A 13147-nucleotide genomic window follows, 5' to 3' on the forward strand; every position below is an offset into this window, starting at 1 on the left:
TGTCCGCACTGTGGTGTTCACGTCGTCCTTTTCTCTCAGTTGACTTACAGAGACTGGTTACGGCTGGAGCTGGAAATCCAACCCGAGCTTGATTTTCTTTCAGATATGGAAAGGTAAGTGTTGAAAGGCATCTGCCTTGCGGTGCCGTGGGGGGCTCAGTCGATGAGACATCTGACTCTTTATTTCAGCTCAGGTCATGATCTTGAGGTCCTGGGACCAAGCCGGGTCAGGCTGCCTACTCAGTGTGGAGTCTGCTTCTCCCTCTGCCCTGCCCTCCCCACCACCGTGTGCACTCTCAAATAAATACAGTCTTTAAAAGGGGGTAGGGGATCTGCCTTTCAAAATGCTGTAAGATTTTCTGCATTATCTTAAAAGTCTGAGTTTTCTCATATCCTCAACGTTCAGTTAACGTTAACTGACAAGCACAGTTTCATTCATTTGTTCCTTCAAGAAACATTTACTGAGTTCCTCCTGTTTGTCAGGTACTTCTAGAATGTTCTTGAACATGGGGTGCATTGTGACGAGACAGGCCTGCCCTTAGGGCACCTTCATGCAGACAGGGGCACAAGGCAGTGCACTTCTGCCCTGACAGCCCAGAGTGGGCACTCCTGCCAGCAGCTGCACACACGCGTACCCCGAGTGGGCCTGGGGTCAAGCACACAGACCGCTAAAATGCATCGGGACCCCAGACAAGGCTCTGAGAATGGGTCCCGGGGAGGGCATGGCAGTGGCAGCAAATGTGCTTCCGCTGGGTGGGAGCGGAGCAGGGAAGGCCGAGCAGTGAGGAGCCGCAGTGGAGTCCTGGTTGTCCGGGGCCCTGCTGCAGGGGCTGGGGTGTGTTCTCTGCCGGCCGGCCGGCATCCGCCTCGCCCGTGGGACGAACATGATGGCCGGCAGAGGGCTGGTCGGCACTGCCAGCAGCGCCGGCCCTGAGCGTGTGGCAGGAGGATCAGGGAAACCAAGGTCTGAGTTCCTGTAGGTCCCAGGGCCAACTCTGCAGACCACAGGGAGGAGAAATGTGCTGTTGTGAGTGTGAGAGTGGGGTGCCAACAAGCCCCTGGGTGTGGGGGTCCTGCGATCAGGGAGGGAAACGTGCTGGGGCTATAGTGGAGTTGGTGGGCACAGGAGCGCCCGGGGGCCAGCCAAGGGCAGGGTTCAGCGTGAGCCACCCTGAGCCACCGTCCCTTTGTGGTCAGACGGGTCACGTGCAGGGGTTGCTGTCTCCTGGTGTCAGCTTCTAGGAGGAGCGAGTAGAGATAAGGTCAGAACTGTGCCAAGAATAACTGCTTTTCCCACAAGGCGGAGGTCCGCTTGCTGCTCAGGTCTGTGCCCAGCCACCTGAGTGCTTTGTGCATGGGTTCGTCTGTCCTGGGGTCTCCCCTCCCTTCCCTCCTCCTCCTCTATCTTGCTAGGAAAAGAAGCAATACGTTGTCTAGCGTGAGGACCCATGGTAAGCATTTCTCACCCCCAGACACTGTGTTGGAGCTGTGCTTCGGCCTTTCCTTTTTCAATTCTACAAGTAGCACAGGTACATTTCTCACTGGTTCCTTGCCCATTCGTGGGTCTATGGAAACGTCTTACTTGGGTTCCACTCATTCTGCAGAAATGGACGGTCAGTGGTTCCCTGGCTGAGGCTTTCAGTCGGTACTGAAAAAAGGTCCTCGGGACCTTTTCTGTGCGCACCGGCAGAACCTGGTCCAGATCCGGACACCTTTGCTGGCAGACCCTGGGATAATGAGGGGTCTTGACTGTGGTAGGGGGCCTTCCCGTAGCCCCAGTCCCTCAGATCTAACCCCCTGCCGTTGTTGGGCCCCGGCTCTGGGCTCGCTTTTCGGCCACAGGAAGCTCTAGTTTGCAGCCTTTCTCCACGCAGATGGTGTTTGCTGTTGCAGGTGGGACTTCCAGCAGTGGGCGATCCGTGAGCACTTCCTCCCCGCGCCGTCTGCCGCGGGGGGTTGTGATGGGGAGCTGCAGACCGCGTGCTCGGTTCTTGTCGATGTGCTGATAGACTTCTGCCACAGGTGAGGAATGCTGATGCCAAAATCATCACACTTTTAATTTTGGTAGTTCTAAGAACGCGTTTTTCTTTCTCTCGGTCTACATTGTGTTCTACAAAACACAGTTGAACATATCCTGATGGCAAGTCTGAGTCTGTTTGAAGTGAAGGTGAGTTTTCCGAATCCATTTTCTTTGTGTGTAGGTTTGCCAGTGGCAATGACTTGTCTTTCTGCTCTGGCACCTGGCACCTGGGTCACTAAGCATAAGGGTTAGAATGAGTAGGCTAGCAGGTGGCAAGCATCACCACCTGCGGGGCGTGGGCTGGCTGCCACAGGGCAGGGTTCCCTGGAACGTGCAGGCTGAGCTGGGGTTGCCTTCCTGCTGAGCTGGTCTCTGTTAGTCTCTGTCCTCATGATTGTGAATTCCATCTTCCACATTTTAGGTGGTGTATCATATTAAATCATAGAAAACGAATCTTGTTACCCTCTCAGAAACACGGTCCATGGAAATGATTACTGAAGACACAAGGAAGGACAGTTGCCTTTATGTTTCCCACGGCCTCTCCCTTCCCCACAAGGATCTGTAAACACATCGCCTAGTTAGCAAAACTCTTACAAGTCACGTTACGTTGCAACAGTGCTGGGAATGTTCCTAGTGGTGCTTAGTGGCGGGGAGCAGCCCCTGCAGTACCAGGCAAACTCAGGTTGGGGCCAGTCCTCTTGTCCTCATTTCTCTCTTAGGAGGGAGGAACGAGGACGTGTGCACAGTGAACGCAGTGACTGTGCATTCCTTCCGTGCCGTCAACTCTGGAATCTGCTTTCTGTCTATGCATTTGTCAATCCTAGACATTCCACACAAATGGAGGTCCTTTGTGTCTAGCTCACTCAGGATAATGTCTTCAAGGTTAGTCTACATTACGGCATGTGTCCGAACTTCGTTTTGTTTTGTTTTTTAATTACTGGACAGTATTCCATTGAAGGATGGATCACATTTTGTTTATTCATTAGTTGACGGACATTTGGTTTTTCACTTACGGACTATGAATCATTCTGTTACAAACGTTTGTGTACAGACTTCTCTGTGCTCCTGTTTTCATTTTTCTTGGGCATGTGCCTTTACATGGGATTGCTCAGTCATATCTTCTTTTCCCCTTTCAATTGGTATTTTTAAAAATTAATATATAATGTATTATTTGTTTCAGGGGTACAGGTCTGTGATTGACCAATCTGCTATGTCATATCTTAACTTTTTTTAGGAACTACCAGACTTTTTTCCAAAACTGTACCATTTTACATTCCCACCAACAGTATCAGAGGGTTCCGGTTTCCCCACGTTATCATCAACACAGTTAATGTTATCTTTTGATAACAGCTGTTCTAATGGGTACGCAGCGGTATATTTCATTAGGGTTTTTATTTGCTTTTCTCTGCTGGTTAATGATATTGAGCATCTTTCCATTTGCTTGTTGAGTTTGTGTATCTTCTTTGAGAAACATCACATCTTGCCCATTTTAAAAGTTCTTTATGTATTCTGGATACCAGATCCTTATCCGATGCGAGATGCAGATGTTGTCTCTCATTCTAGGAGGTCATCTTTTCACTCCTTCCCTTGATGGGAGTCCTTTGATGCACAGAAGTGTTAAATTGATGAAGTCCAGATTATTTTTAGTTTTAGCTCTTATTTTAGGTCTTTGATCCATTTGATTTAATTTTTATGGAATAAGTTAAGGATCCACCGTTAGTTTTTTGCATATGGACATCCAGTTGTCCCAGCAGGTTTTGTTAAAGACACTGTCCTTCCCCATTCAGTGGTCTTGGCACCCTTCCTGAGAATCAGTTAACCACACCTATGAAAGTTTATTTCTGGACTCTCTATTGACTTTGGTGTATACACTGGGTTTTTTTGTTTGTTTGTTTTAATAATTTTATTTCTGATGTATACATTTATTCTTATGCCGATATCACAATGTATTAATTACTGTAGATTTGTAGGAAGTTTTAAATTGGGAAATGTGGATCTTCCAACTTCCTTTTTTTTCCCCCAAAGATTATTTTGGGAATTCTGGGTCCTCTGTAATTCCACACATGATCTTAGCCAAAAGGCCAAGAAGCGATCGTTCTTTGTAATTCCATCTGAATTTCCAGATCAGTTTGCCGGTTTCAGTATAACCAGCTGGGATTCTGATAGGGATTGCATTGTATCTGTATGTAATTATAGGTAGTTATTATCATTTTAACGACACTGATTCTTCCTGTCCAGGAACATGGGATATCTTTCGATCTATTTAGGTCTTCTATAATTTTCTCAACATTTTCGAGTTTTCATCGTACAAGTCTTGCACCTCCTTGGTTAAATTTATCCTTAGGTATTCTAACACCACTGTAGATGGAATTATCTTAATTCTATTCTTGGATTATTCATGGGTATAAAGAAATACAATTGATTTTTGTATATTGATCACCTGTCCTACAACTTTGTGAAATTATTTGCTTTAATAGTTTTTTACTGCAAATTCTTTAAGATGCTCTGTATACAAGGACAGATCATCTGTGAATGGAGATGGTTTAACTTTTTCCTTTCCAATCTGGTTGCCTTTCATTTCTTTTTCTGGCTGAACTGTCCCAGCTAGAACTTCCAGTGGTATTGAATGTAAGCGATGAAAGAGAACTTTGTCTTACTTCTGATTTTAGGAAGAAAGCTCTCATCATTAAGAACAACATGAGCTGTGCTTTTTCATAGATGGCCTTCATCAGGTTGAAGAAGTTCCTTTCTGCTGCTAGTTTGTTGAGTGTTTTTACCATGAAAGGGAATTGAATTTTGTCTAATGTTTTATCTGTGTCCATAGAGATGTTCACATGGTTTTTCTTTATTCTACTGATAGGATTTCAGGGTGTTGAACCAACCTCCCATTCTTAGGATAAATCCCACTTGGTTATGGCACATAATTGTTTTTAGATGTCACTAGATTGGGGTTGCTAGTATTTTGTTGTAGGTTTGTTGTTTGTTGTTGATGACTGTGGGTGTCATGTGGTCCCCTGGGACCTCCTGGCCCTGTGACCACAGGCCTCTGGAAGTAGAAGGAGAAGTCAGAAAGCCTGTACATCAGGAGACCCTTAGAAGGCTTTTATCATGTTTTTGTTTCAGTTTGAGGAGTTACAACTGCTCAGAGAATTCTGATTTGGTTCTCGGTAGCTGCACAGGAAATCGAGATGTTTTTTCCAGATTGCAGGTGAGTTAAAAGATGAAAACTCAGTGTGTTTCACTGCATCTGTCATCTGCTGTCATTTCACGGTCATCTGCTATTAAGATATTTATTATGAATGTCTTAAGGCAACCCAGCAGAATGAAAACTGATGTCACACGTATAACGGATCAGACCCAGAGCGACTGTGTACTCGCTTCACCCGGGAATATCCCAAAAATACAGAAACAAAATCAGTGGTGTCAGAACCGTCTGCACGCTTAGGAACGTTTAAAATTTGAAAATAGAGGAAACTGAGAAGATACCAACTTTGGTAGTAAAGGGGTTGCTGTCCACTCCTAACTCCTCCATTTGAATGTCGGGCTCTGAGAAAGGACATAAAAACCCCCAGCAGGCGAAGGAGCAGCTGAGAGACTGCCCTTTCACGGGGTCACCCGGGACCACCCCAGGCTGGGGGGCTCTTTTCACCAAAGCAGCTGTACATTGGAGGGTGTGGAAATGGGGCCCTTGTTTTGAAGTAAAAAGTGCAGTTTGCCTCAGGCCTGGGGCATGTCAGGATGATAAAAAGTTGGACCCAGAGATTAGGCTCTGGGATCAAAGTGCAAACCACAGCCCCCTCTGCTCTCCACGTCCACGGTGTGCACTGGCAGTCTGCCTTTGGAAGTCCGTGTATGGCTCCGTGTTGACAGGATCCTGTGGTGGATTTCACGCTTCGTGTGGGTGCTTTCTGCTGCTCTTTAAGTGCTTGAATTGAGAAACTGGGAGGGACAGAAACCATGGAGCAGGTGGCCTGGACACTGGGAAATTTTACCCACAAATGAATAAAATATCCCGCAAAGCAGAGATCCCAGCCCTCCAAGCTTTCTTCTTGACCTCTTATCCTCCACATCTGGCTTGACGGGCTTGTGGTAGGAAGAGGGAGTGGGGAGGGAAAATGGAGTGTGTCATGGAGCTTAGGTCACACGTGGCACAGACAGTGCTGCGATGTGGGCGCTTGGCTTATTTGGTCTCCGCTTGTGGACGTGTGGCAACACTGCACACACATGTATGATGTCAGGTAGCAGGCTTTGTACTGAGTGTGGTACGGAGCCTGGTGTGTACACGCGACACCTGTGCGTTCACAGTACAGGAGCGAACGATAAACAGTATGATGTTAGCCCTAGGAGAGTCTGGTAAAGGTGTTCACTGTACTGTTCTTATTGTTTTTGCAAATTTTCAATGATTTTCAAGTAAAAAGGCTTGTCCCACTCATTCCTAGCTCCTCTGGAGAGACCTCTCTCGAGCCCACTCAGCCCCGTTTCACAGTCCTGACTGGGGCCTACGGCCCTGAGAACTCTGTGCCTTCACATTTGGGCACAGTCACCTGGAACCAGCGATAAAGGTAAAAACGTTCTGGTCTTGTTTTTGCAGGAGATGGCTGCTGACCTGGAACAGGGCCCAGCGGCGTCCCAGAGCTGCCGTCCTTCGCAGGGGCACTTCCTTTTCAGAGTGTTCCGCACCCGGCTCCAGGCTCTGGCAGGCGGCTGGGATGTGGCCTCCTGCCTTCAGAGACAGCGGGAGCTACTTGTGTACAAATGGTAACACGGCGCATCACATAGAGAGTCTGTCTTTCCACTGAGTTTTCTCTTCTCTTGGTCATTTGTTTCTGGGCCCTGCCCCCAGCCTGCAACAGCATTTTCTCATTGGGGCTCCCATGGAGAGAGCAGGGTCTGAAGCTTTGGATTAAAGCCTTCCCCTTCAGACCCAGGAGCTGCTTTGAACGATGAAGCCCAAATAATGCATATCAAAATAGGGAAAACCATGTGTGCGTACAGATGCTCACGGTAGCTGTATTTATGAGTGGGATATCACATAATCCCCCAGTTCTCGGGAAGGGCTTTGTGAAGACTGTGGTGCTTCCTTTCACTTGGCTCTCGTGCCACTTAAGAATGGCTCTTGGGGTTCAGACGTGAATGCTGGCCGTGGACCCCGCAGGGCCCAGGTGCTCAGCACAGCCCCAGAGGGGGACTCTGGTTCCCAGAGCGAGTAGGCAGGGCTGTTACCGATCCGAGCCTGAGCTCTCAAGGAGTGAAGTTAGGGGGCTGTGCCGTCACCGCTGACACACTCTTCCCTGCAAGGATCCTGCTCCGTCTGCCCCCATCCGTTCTCGTCGGCAGCCCCCAGGCCAAACAGCCAGCCGCCCCTGACTGCACGGAGTTCTTCTGGTTGGTCAACTCTGAGCTGGTAGGTGCGGGCAAGCAACCTTGGGTTGCAGGGACTGGGGGGTGATCTGGTTCTTGGAAGATTCGTGAATGTGGCTGCGGTCACTTGGAGCCAACTGCTTCAGTGTGTGCAGCCCACGTGGGATTGCTGTGGGCAAGAATGGGGGTACCGCTCTGGAAGCCGAGACAGTCGGGGCTGATGTGTGCCCAGCCCTCCCCCCACAGCTAGAACGGGGGCCAGCGAGTCGTAGAGACCAGCTTCGGCTCCTGGGAAGCTTCAGTGCCTTCCTAGAGCTTTGCTGCAAGTTCCGCCGTCAAGATCCGAAAAGTCTTGCAGACCAAGCACCTCGGTTTCTTTCCAGTATGGACATTTCAGGTACACAAAGGCCAGTGGTGCCGAAAGGACCGCCGTTGCCACCAGTCGGCCCTGCTTCCTGCCGTTGTACACGCTCTTCCGTGTCAGGTGCTCCTAGATCTCACCCAGAAAGACTAAAGCCTGCATGCGTCCAGTCAGGGTCAGGGAGGTCACCAGGAATAAGCACCTTCTACAGATCTCAGAACAACTTCCACTCCTGAAGATGTTTTCTAGCTTTTAAAAACGCGCAGATAGAACAAAAAATTGAACTAAGTTTCCATTCAGTGACACAGAGCTTTAAAAGGTGACTCAGAAAGCAGGGGAGGTGAGACTAGGTGTTCCTTAGGTCCTTAGCAAAGGAAGTTTCCCTTGAAGTTGTCCGAAGGGCCTGTGAAGGCCAGCGGAATGAGAAGCCGGAGGTGGGGAGGCCAGGTGCCACCCCAGCGACAGGGCCGGCAGGGAGTATAGCACTGGCCTCCTGGCCTGCGCTGGGGCCGAAGCGGGCAGGCCGGGCCGTCTCCACGTGGCTAGGCAGTGACACGCTGAGATGCTGGGCAGCCTCGCAGGCGGACCCAAAGCCGGGCCTCCGAGGTCAGCAGTGGCGCTGTGAGCACAGCCGAAGCCTCTCCGCACCGCTGCCCCCACCCCCGCCACCGGCCCCCTTGGGTGCTCGCTCACTGGCCCGTGCTCTTTTGCAGAGAAACTTCTGCTCTCACGGAAGTGCCCTGACCCACGACATCACCGTCCACTTCTTCAGGGTAATTCTGTTGCCCTCTGTGCCTACCAGATCTCCCGCTGAGACCTCTTGGGCTGGATCCTCATGGCCAGTGGCGCTTTGAGGCCCTGGTGCCTTTCTGGGGCGGGGCACACGTGCAGACCACTGACTTCTGGCATGTTCTCTCCTGCAGGGGCTCTTCAATGCCTGTTCACAAAGCAGAAACCCCACCCTGACCGCAGACCTGGTCCTGAGCACTTGCCAGACTGAGTGCCCCATAGTCCTGACCTCTGCTCTGGTAGGTGCAGCCACCTTCTCGGGCTGTGCCCAGGGCCGGCACAGGGACTGGGGGCCTAGGGCGGCATCCTGATTCTTGTCATTCAGGAGCAAATGCATGAGGAGAAATAGGGAGTAAAGCGGACCTTTGGGCATGGAGGATGACGGCTTCCCTGCCTGCACCTGCTGGGAACCTGTCGGGTGTTGCTTTGCTCTGGTTCTGTGTTGGCTGGAGGTGAACCCTAATTTCCTGAGCTCCCCGACTTGGGCTCCGACCATTGTCTTGACAGACGGTCATCTCGAGACTTGAGAGGTGGCCCAGTCCCCTGCCAGCCTGGCCCTCACGTGGGTGTGGGGTTCCTGGTTGGGGGCGGCATTCTTCGCTGGCTTTCCTGGAGTCCTGACCCCACACAGCTCTCCTGGCAGCCTTGGGACCGAGTGGTTTGGCTTCACACACAGTCTGTGGCTCGTGTGGGTGGAATTCAATGCGAAAGTTACCATGTGTGTACAACACCAACTCAAGTGCGGACGTGGGCGTCCTCCACAGAGGAGGACGAGCTCGCTCGCAGAACTGCCTTGAACCTGGGATGGAGAACATGAGGCCGTCCTAAAAGGTCGGAGGCACTCGGTGACTGTGAGCTGTGCTGCTGGTGTCAGGCACATCCTCGCTGGTCACTCGGGTGTAGGGACTGAAAAGGCGTCCAAGTAGAGCCTCCCCTGATCTGCTGACCGGTGATCTTTCTCTTCTGGAAGTTGTGGTGGCCACGCCTGGAGCCCGACCTTCGCAGCCGGTGGAGGAGCTGCTTCCAGGGCCCGCTGCCCCAGGAGCTGCAGAGACTGGCGGAGGCCCGGCAGTTCGGCAGGAGGTGCGTGGAACAACGGCAGGAGCAAGCACAGACGTTCTTTAGGACCTGCTACAGGTTACCTCCATGAACACCCTGGGCTGCTGGACAGAGGCCTTAGGGCAGGCTGGGCAGGAGCCACACGGAAGGGAAGAAACAGACCTGACCTAGCAGGTCCCTGCCCAGCTTTCCGCCCCACCTGCCTCTCTCCTGGCTCCAGGCCTGGCAGTGCCGGCATCGCGTGGATGTGAGAGGCAGCTGGCAGTCTCCGGCACGGGATGGCTTGGGAGAGGGCTGTGGTCCCGTCTGGCCTCCTCCTATCCCTGTGTGCTGTGGCAGCGTCCAGAGCACTTGAACTCCCAGAAAACAAGAAACGCCCCGTTCCCACATTATATGCCACTAATCTGGGGCCTTGTTTTTAACCTGTCGGGGCACCTCGTGTCACACTGCGGTCATAGCAGGGGCTGAGGAGGAGGACTGGACCCAGAAGCCAGGGGTCTGCGTGGTGAGCTCCAGGTTGAGAGTTCTAGGACCCACAACCTTGCAAATCTTGGGCAGTCAGGACCCGGTGTCCTGGTCAGGCCCTACCCACCCCCTCCTCATGTCCACGGCACAGAAGCAGGTTAGGGCAACTGGGGGCTGGACCCAGACAGCGGCCTCTAGGTCCCTATGCCGAGCCAGGGGTGGTTCTGCAGACTGTAAGCCCCCCCCACCCCCCCACCTTGAAGGTAAGCAGGGCTGGTGGCTTTCTGCCGGGACATGGCTGTGAGGTTCCTGTGGTGACCCGTATCTGTCTCCTAGTTGCCTCTCCGCCGACTCGGCACGCCCCCCACCAGGCCCGGCCTGGCTCTCCGCTGCGGCGCTACACTTTGCAATCCAGCAAGCCGGCAAAAGCAGCATCAAGAGCCAGCTCGAGAAGCTGGACTGCCAAAGAGAGGAGGCAAGAAATGAATTCTTTCACTTTTGTGGCAACTTTGTTTTTAATCAGTGTTCCAATCAGCTCTGTTTCTCTGGGTTCATCTAATGAACTGTGCTTTTCCAAGGACAGAAGTATGGCATTTTTGTGACTTTATTAGGAATTAAGATTTACCACGTTCATAGATTTAGTAATATTTGACTGTCAAGTTTATTGACAGAAAGGGTACCTTACATGTTACACTTTTGATTGCTTTTAGCTTATTTTTACCCTCCCCAGACCAGGGCAGTGCGACCTTCTTTGTTCCTATTCCCACAGCCTTAGCTCCCTTATCTCTCCCCAAACTAAACCATTTGTAAACTGGAAAGTCATCTGTCAGCTCAGGACATATAGGCCTGCCTGAGGTTTTTGGTAATTTACTGTAAAAAAATTGTTGGAAAGCAATTTCAGTGGCCTCAAGCCTCTGAGGCCTGTGTGTGCTCAAAGGGAGCGGGGGATATCCGGAGTGACCCCAGCCGGCCTGGGTGTGCTCCAGGGGGTTGGGAAGAGGTGGACCCGCCAGGGTTGGTGGGGAGAGACTTCTGCACTTACCTCTAGGGAGTTCATAAACGCCCTTCTAGGCCAGGAGCCCGGCAGCGGGGCGCGGGGGCGAGCACTCCCCCAGCTCGCACACCGCGCCCGCCCTCGGCCACGGCACAGCTCTTCCTGCGGTCGCGCTAACAAGCTGTGTCAAAGGCACACGTAAGAGGATGCAGTCTCTAAGAGTTTATTCTCAAATTACCCTTTAAAGTGTTTTTAAAATTTAAAAAAAGTTTTTTTTTTATATAATTTTCCTTCCCGAGAAGATCTATTTAAGGAAAAATTTATGCTCTCCGCCTATAAACGTTTAGTCAAAGAACATGTCCGCGTCCGTTACTCAGAGTTGCTTTGGAGGGCGCAGCCCGGCTGGCTTTATGTTCTGAGGCGCTGGTTTTATCAGCAGCTGCTGCTTGTCCTGTTCTTCTTCTCCTTAATGGGCCTGCTTTCGTCACACCTGACCCCACACTCAAGACATCAGGTAAGGTGACTCTCTCCCAGCCCTAGACCTCCTAAGGAGGGTTTCTGGGAGGAGGGTCCTGGAACGTTCCTCTCGAAGGGCTCCTCAGGAATCTCGTGCTTGTTGAAGCGAGAACCCCTAGGCCCCGGGCCTCTTCTCTGAGGTCTCATTTCAGAACCTGGGCACAGCTGTCCCTGGCCTGTACCCCCTACGGTCACCATTCATGACTCAACAGAAGGAGCAAAGGCTCCCTCTGGGCTAGAGGTCACCCCTCCCCGCCGTGTGCCTGTGGAGTCAGCCAGCCTCCTCTTGTGCGGGCCGCAGGCTGCTGACTCCCTGAAGGCTCTGGACGTCTGCGCAGAGATCCTGGGGTGTTTGGAGAAGAGGAAGGTATCCTGGCTGGCGCTCTTCCAGCTGACCGAGGCGGGTAAGACAGTCCCTGGGACCTGGTAGCAGAGAACGGCCTGTGTTTGTCCCAGTTACCAGCCATCTCTGGGGAAACAGGTGACCCAGCAGACACAGGCTGTGGTCCCCACTTTGTTTAGTCCTTTTTCAAAAATGATTTCCACTGGGTAGGTATGAACGTTTGGGCTTTAAGGTACTAACTCGTTTTTGGAAGTCTATCTTCTCGGGAAGTATATAAACTACATTTTAGAGTAAATGCAGTATAAACTCATCTCAACAATGAAGAGTGGAGTCCTCAGGGTCCCAGAGTGCCACTGAGGCCTTATGGGGGGGCGTAGGGGTCTACCTCCCAGGCTCTGCCGTCCAGCATGGGGACAGCCCCCGCCCCCCGACACCAGCCAGGCACCTGAGGTGTCCTGAACATGCTGGTGCTGGGGTGGGGAGGCAGCCACAAAACTAAACCCGCCCCTCCCCACTTTGGTTGCAGAAGGTGGCCTGGGGCCTGTCCTCCTCCGCCTGGCCCCAGACCCACACATCAGGCTGCTGCCGTTTGCCTTCTACAGGTAAGTGCACCCGCCGCTCTGGTAGTGTGGCAACACTCTCAGCGAAGGGGTGCCCACCTGGGGGGGTTGTGTGTGGTCCAAGGAGGGGTCACCCCTTCCCCATCCTGTATCAGTACCACTGTGGGTCTCTCGCCACGTGGGCAAGAGGCCCGTAACTTCACTCCTCCGATGAGTCGCTGCTCGTGCCGACTGCCACCCACCTCCGTGCCGTCTTAGAGTCACGAGGCATCTTGTCTCTTACCTTCAGCCTTCTCTCCTATTTCGATGAAGACGCCCTCCTGAGGGAAGATGCCTTCCTGCACGTCGCTGTCGACATGTACCTAAAGCTCATCTGTCTCTTCGTGGCTGGGGAGACAAGTGCAGTCTCGGCTCTAGCCACCAGGGGCCGGGACCTCCAGGGCCAGGCAAGTGACACATCTCAGACCCGTGTGGCCAGCTCTCCTGGCACAGTGAGCAGGTGGGGGCATCATGGCCCCTGACAGCACGCTGACCTGGGGCTCTGCCTGTCCTCTCTCCAGGGTGACCCCGTAGGCTTGATAACAAAAGCTCGTCATTTTCTGCTGCAATCAATTCCTAGGTGCCCCCAGAAGAGCTTCTCGAACATGGCAGAGGTAGCACCCAGATGCTCGTTTGGTGTG

At 52.1% G+C, this 13147-nt stretch overlaps 1 protein-coding gene across 2 annotated transcripts in view; it reads left to right on the plus strand.

Annotated features, from left to right (window-relative positions):
* Positions 1–13147, plus strand: part of FANCA (FA complementation group A) — a 50973-nt gene that overhangs the window by 37506 nt on the left and 320 nt on the right. Inside the window, exons 22-35 of one of the 2 annotated variants that reach the window (XM_032853733.1) lie at positions 40–113; positions 1893–2021; positions 5143–5227; positions 6611–6777; positions 7318–7423; positions 8455–8514; positions 8665–8769; positions 9501–9613; positions 10391–10529; positions 11488–11562; positions 11866–11968; positions 12434–12509; positions 12757–12913; positions 13028–13120. In XM_032853733.1, the coding sequence (XP_032709624.1) occupies positions 40–113; positions 1893–2021; positions 5143–5227; positions 6611–6777; positions 7318–7423; positions 8455–8514; positions 8665–8769; positions 9501–9613; positions 10391–10529; positions 11488–11562; positions 11866–11968; positions 12434–12509; positions 12757–12913; positions 13028–13120 (1482 nt within the window). Of the gene's footprint in view, positions 1–39; positions 114–1892; positions 2022–5142; positions 5228–6610; positions 6778–7317; positions 7424–8454; positions 8515–8664; positions 8770–9500; positions 9614–10390; positions 10530–11487; positions 11563–11865; positions 12010–12433; positions 12510–12756; positions 12914–13027; positions 13121–13147 lie in introns of those variants that run through there. The other variant, XM_032853732.1, reaches the window with a different exon arrangement.

The sequence above is a fragment of the Lontra canadensis genome, unplaced genomic scaffold, assembly GCF_010015895.1.
Source record: "Lontra canadensis isolate GAN:19392208 unplaced genomic scaffold, GSC_riverotter_1.0 scaffold8, whole genome shotgun sequence".
Taxonomy (NCBI): Eukaryota; Metazoa; Chordata; class Mammalia; order Carnivora; family Mustelidae; genus Lontra; species Lontra canadensis.